The 5,503-nt window shown below is 58.3% G+C and overlaps 1 protein-coding gene across 1 annotated transcript; it reads left to right on the forward strand.

The window, feature by feature from the left end:
* The first annotated feature begins 1,486 nt into the window (after window positions 1-1,486).
* Window positions 1,487-2,757, forward strand: IFITM1 (interferon induced transmembrane protein 1). The gene is made up of 2 exons (XM_035263963.3): window positions 1,487-1,825; window positions 2,393-2,757. The coding sequence occupies exons 1-2, from the start codon at window positions 1,640-1,642 to the stop codon at window positions 2,585-2,587; spliced, it is 381 nt and encodes a 126-aa protein (XP_035119854.3). The 5' UTR covers window positions 1,487-1,639; the 3' UTR covers window positions 2,588-2,757.
* The last annotated feature ends 2,746 nt before the right edge of the window (window positions 2,758-5,503 follow it).

Raw genomic sequence — 5,503 nt, forward strand, 5'->3', positions numbered from 1 at the left:
ATAAATAGGCCGGGCACGGTGACTCACTCCCGTAATCCCAGCACTTTGGGAGGCTGAGGCAGGTGGATCACGAGACAGAGACCATCCTGGCCAACATGGTGAAAGTGAAACCCTGTCTCTACTAAAAGTACAGAAATTAGCTGGGCTTGGTGACACACACCTGTGGTCCCAGCTACTTTGGAAGCTGAGGAAGGAGAATCACTTGAACCCAGGAGGCAGAGGTTGGAGGCTGCAGTGAGCCGTGATCAGGCCACTGCACTCCAGCCTGGCAACGGGGCGAGACTCTGTCTCAAAAATAAATAAATAAAAATAAAATAAGTAAATAAATGCAAACAAAAATCCGCGTTGACTATTATTAAGGCATGTCTAACATTACCAGTAACTGTAAAGCTAGCTTATTAAAGACTGAAGTCACATGAATGTGAAAAGCACTTGGGTTTATTATTTAATTTATGAGTACTCTTTAAGTTCAGGCCACATTTGGTGACTCGTGGCCAAAAGCACACAATGAAACACGTGTCCGTACACAAACACACACACACAGATACACACGCAAGCAAAAGTACAGCTTTGCCTTCAGAACTCCAGCCGTGAGATGCTCATACGAATTCATCGATTCACACAGACAGTGAAAAGACATGGCTGGATGCAAACAGTGGATTTTATCCCTGTAGAGAAGTAGCTGCAGACTTAGAGCAGGAAGAACAGAAAGCAGAAAGAGAGCTCAGGGACCTGATACGAAGAACTGCAGGTCCACCTTCAGGCTCCGATTTTCCCTTTAGGTTCCTTCTGCCCGAGGGCTCCCTCCCCACGCAGCAGATAATTCTCTGCCAAACCTCCAGGTCCCTTCTGCATGGCCAGGACTCAACGCCTAAGTCATCCAGTACTCACCCCAACCAAACACACGGGCAATGCTGGGACCCACAGGGAGGAAGTGCCCGGGGCTCTGAAGCTGCCCCCACAGGCCCTGGAATCCTCCCGTGTCCCACCACAGCCCCGTCTTCAGTCAGGGCTCCCAGAGTCCCCACTCCTGGGCCTGGAGGGCTGCTTTGCGAGCCCAACATGGGCGACCAGGCCTCTGACCTGCACCAGGAGACACCGGGAGGTTTAGCCTCCAAACCCATATAGAGCAGGACTGCAGCCCCAGGAAAGGGCAAGGGAGTTCAGGAGATGAGGCCTGTGACAAGTGAGGTGAGGGCTCTGGGGGGATTGTTCCAGGACCTGGAGTGGGGGCCTGGCAGGGGCCCTGAACTGGGACACTGAGACCTGCACTTTCTAGCCTGGGGTGGAGAGAACCCGAGCCTGGGTAAAATCCCCAGGGCCCCCCAAACCCAAGACTTAGGAAGTGACCAGTCCTGAGTTGAGTTTCTGATGAGGAAGCCCCTCCTTAACCCTCAGCCTTCCCTCCCACTCTGCCATGAAGTAATTTGATCCTGGGTCCCTGGCTAATTCACCAATTCATAAACAGCAGGAAATAGAAACTTACAAGAGATACACGCTTCTGAGAAACAGAAACTACAGAGGAAAAAACCCACTGAGCACCGTCCCAGTGACGGAATACCACAGCTGCCCTTGACTCCACACCGAAAACCACACTTCTCAAACCTTCACTCAATACTTCCTTCTCCAAAGCCAGAAGATGCTCAAAGAGGAGCACGAGGTGGCAGTGCTGGGGGGGCCCCACAGCAGCATGCTCCCCACGTCCACCGTGATCAACATCCAGAGTGGGACCTCCGTGCCCGACCACGTCGTCTGGTCCCTGTTCAACACCCTCTTCATGAACTGGTGTTGCCTGGGCTTCATAGCGTTCGCCTACTCCGTGAAGGTGCGTGTGGCCCCGGGGAAGTCCAGGGGGTGCCGGGGAGCCTGGAGCTCCACCTGCCCAGGTGCCACCTGGGGTGGGGCTTGTGTGTCCCCGTGAGTGTGAGTTTGTGTGCACCTCTGTCCTGTGTGTGCCCACGTCTGTAGCTTTGTCTGAGTGACCTGTGTGTGTGTGTCCTGGGGAAGCTGCCCAGTGCAGGTCTAGGAGGAGGCTCCAGGAGGCCGGCTGGCTCAGAGTTAGTCTCCCGATCCAGCAGCCCAGAGCAAAGCTCCCTATAACCCAGTGCCAGAAATGACACCCTCACCTTCCAGACTGGCACCCAGGCTGCCCCAGAAAGTGAGAGGGAACTCGCAGGTGACTTCCCCCCATGGTGGAGAGAACAGCCTGTGCTGGGGCCAAGGCAGAGGGAGGCTGAGCCCCGAGGCTCCTGGAGAGTCTGAGGCTGGGTGAGGAAGGGGAGGGGTGTTCCCTGATCTCAGGGCAGGTAGGAGCCTGGGGGGAGCTTGAGCCATAGCACAGGTCGCTCCTATCTGAGGGCTCCTGGTCCCCTCACCGTCTCCTCCACCCCAGTCTAGGGACAGAAAGATGGTTGGCGACCTGACCGGGGCCCAGGCCTACGCCTCCACCGCCAAGTGCCTGAACATCTGGGCCCTGATCGTGGGCATCATCATGACCATTGGATTCATCCTGTTACTGGTGTTTGGCTCTGTGATCGTGTACCACGCTGTGTCACAGATCTTACAGAACCAAAGAGTTCACTTGTAGCTGCCCACCGCCTGCCACCCTTGTACTCCACCACTTGCTGCCCTTGCACCTACCTTGCAGCAAGGGGTTTCGGGTCCTGCTCCCTGGGTCCCGCCCCCAGATGTAGCTGTGTACCTTCACACACCTGTCTGCGATGGCGCTTAATAAAGTCTGTGATGGCGCTTAATAAAGTCTGCGATGGCATGTGCCTGTGATGACGCTTTCACTTCACCTGAGAGGGGCCCTGCCCGAGTCCCCAGCCTGGTCCTGAGACTGAGCCCACCTGCACAGCCAAATCCCTCCTCTGCAAAGCTTTCCCGGGAGACGGCGCCTGCTCAGCCTTAGCTGGTTTCTGGCCTCCTGCTGAGGGCAGCAGCTGGACCAGGACCACAGGGTGGAGATTCCTCTGACACCAAGGTAAGGACACACTGTGTCCAGAACACCTTTGGGCCGAGACAACCCTGCCTGCCTCTGAGCTGGCTGGAGCGCTGGTCTTGCACATGTGGGCGGCTCGGGCCCTGTGGGAGGACCGGGCTTTGTGCCTAGGGCAGCAGCTGAAGGAGGCGGCCTGCAGCCTTTCCTGGGTCATCAGGCTGCTGAGTCCTGGCCCTGCCTCCTCCAGTCCAGCGGGCATCTTCCCTGCTCCCCTGGGGTGAGGGCAGCCATTGACCTGAGGGTGGGAAGGGCCCTCCAGGACGGCCTGACTGCAGAGGCCAGTGAGACCCAGTGACTTCTCCACCGAGTCGACAGAAACTCTGAAGTCGGAGCCCACCAGGCCGGGCCCTCCCCCTCTCCCCGACAGGAGGTCCCGGGGCCAGAGCAGCGCCTCCCAGCACACGGTGGCGGCGGCGCCTCCTCCCTCGCGGGATCGCGGCTCTCAGGCTTCCAGCAGTGGGACCGACCTGCCTGGGGACCGACCCCTAACTGCCCCACCCCCTCCTCCGCCCCCGCTGCGGCGCCCTGGCTCCGGGGGCCCGGTCCTCTTGGGGGTCCCCGCGGGGTACCATGGACGCGCGTGGGGGCGCGTGCTCTCCACGGGGTTCCGCTTTCGTGAGCTTGACCAGGGACGAGGCGGGCTCAGGGGTCCCGGGGATAGAGCGGCGGGGAAAGGAACTCGCTCCGAGGCAGGGAGGCCGGCGGGCGGGGGGCGCAGCCGGGGGTCGGGAGGAGGCGCCAGGCCCAGGCGCGGGGGGCGCGGGACGAGGCTCCCGCCAGGTGGAGGCCCCCGCGGGGCAGCCCGGGACCCGCGAACCCGCAGAGTCGAAACGCGCAACACGAAGGCGGAGATGCGGGGTGCGCTGCGGTCCCGGCCCCAGCGCGGTTCCCACGCGGCCCCCCAGATCCCGGTTCCCACCCGCGGGGCCCAGGCTGCCGTCGGGGGCGGGGGCGGGAGAGGCCCGAGCCCGAGTCTCTCCCCAGCAGCTCTGGGAGGCCGAGCGGGACTCCGGGGTCCCTGCGGGCGGCGGCCCCCGCCGGGCCTCTCCTCCTCCAGGGGGGACTGGGACGGGGCGGCGCGGAGCCCAGGGGTGCAGGCGTCAGGGGCCTCACGTGTCCCCCCGCGCGTCGAGGTGAAGAAAGGGTTTGGGAGCCGGGGTGGCCCCGAGACGAGATCGCGACCCCGCACTCCAGCCCGGGCGGCAGAGCAAGACTCCGTTTCAAAAAACGAAAAGGTTGAACAGACTCGATGGCCGCACCGCGCGGGGGACGGACTTCGTGCTCAGGTGACCTCGTCCAACGCTCCTGGGTAGGGTTTTTTCAAGGGTAGTTTGGGGCAGGCGCGGGGCTCTGATCGTTTGGGGCGGAGATGAAGGCGCTGGGGGTCGACACTGTCCTCCTGAGCTGAGTCGCTTCTCCCTGGAGGGACCACAGGAGCTGACGGGTCCAGGGGGAGCCGTGGGTGTCAGGCTCGCAAAAAAGGGGGGAATCTCAAAAGGCTGATCTTAAACTCCATAATCAAGTCAAAAAGAGTCAAACTCTGTAAGGTATTTGAAGAGGTTTCTTCTGAACCAATCAGGAGAGCCCATGGCCGGTGACACAGCCCTGGGGACATGCCCAGGGTGGTCAGGTTGTAGCTTGGTTTTACACATTTTAGGGAGACATAAATCAAATACATTCCAGAAAGACACTGGGCCCCGGGGTGCTGACTCACGGCTGTAATCCCAGTACTTTGCGAAGCCGAGGCAGCAGATCATGAGGTCAAGAGTTCGAGACCATCCTGGCCAACATAGTGAAACCTCGTCTGTACTAAAAATACAAAATTAGCTGTGCGTGGTGACGGGCACCTGTAATCCCAGCTACTTGGGAGGCTGAGGCAGGGGAATCGCTTGAACCTGGGAGGCAGAGGTTGCAGTGAGCCGAGATCGTGTCATTGCACTCCAGCTTGGCGACAGAGTGAGACTCTATCAAAAAAAAGAGAAAAAGAAGAAGAAGAAGAAGAAAAAAGAAATATAGATAGAAAAAGAAGGAAAACATTAGTTTGGTCCAGAAAGGCAGGACAACGCGAAGCAGTGGGGGATGGGGGGGAGGTTGGTGTTCCAGGATATGGGTGAATTTAAACATTTTCTGGTTGACGATTGGTTGAGTTTGTCTAAAGGCCTGGGATTGATAGAAAGGGACTGTTGAGGTTAAGATGTGGAGACCAGGGCCAGGCGTGGTGGCTCATGCCTGTAATCCTAGCACTTTGGGAGGCCAAGGTAGGTGGATCACCTGAGGTCAGGAGTTCAAGACCAGCCTGACCAACATGGTGAAACCCCATCTTACAAAAAAAGAAAAAGATGTGGAGACCAAAGTTCTTTTGAAGTCTGACAGTGCCTGTCCTGGGACAATAGGTGAGAAAGGGTTCCTATTCAGTCCTTAGCTAATCTCTTCAGGATTGGGAGGGTCTGAAAGAAAAAGAATCTACCTATGTTAACAGAGATTCTTTACAGATGCAGATTT

The sequence above is a fragment of the Callithrix jacchus genome, chromosome 10 (assembly GCF_049354715.1).
Source record: "Callithrix jacchus isolate 240 chromosome 10, calJac240_pri, whole genome shotgun sequence".
NCBI classification, from domain to species: Eukaryota; Metazoa; Chordata; class Mammalia; order Primates; family Cebidae; genus Callithrix; species Callithrix jacchus.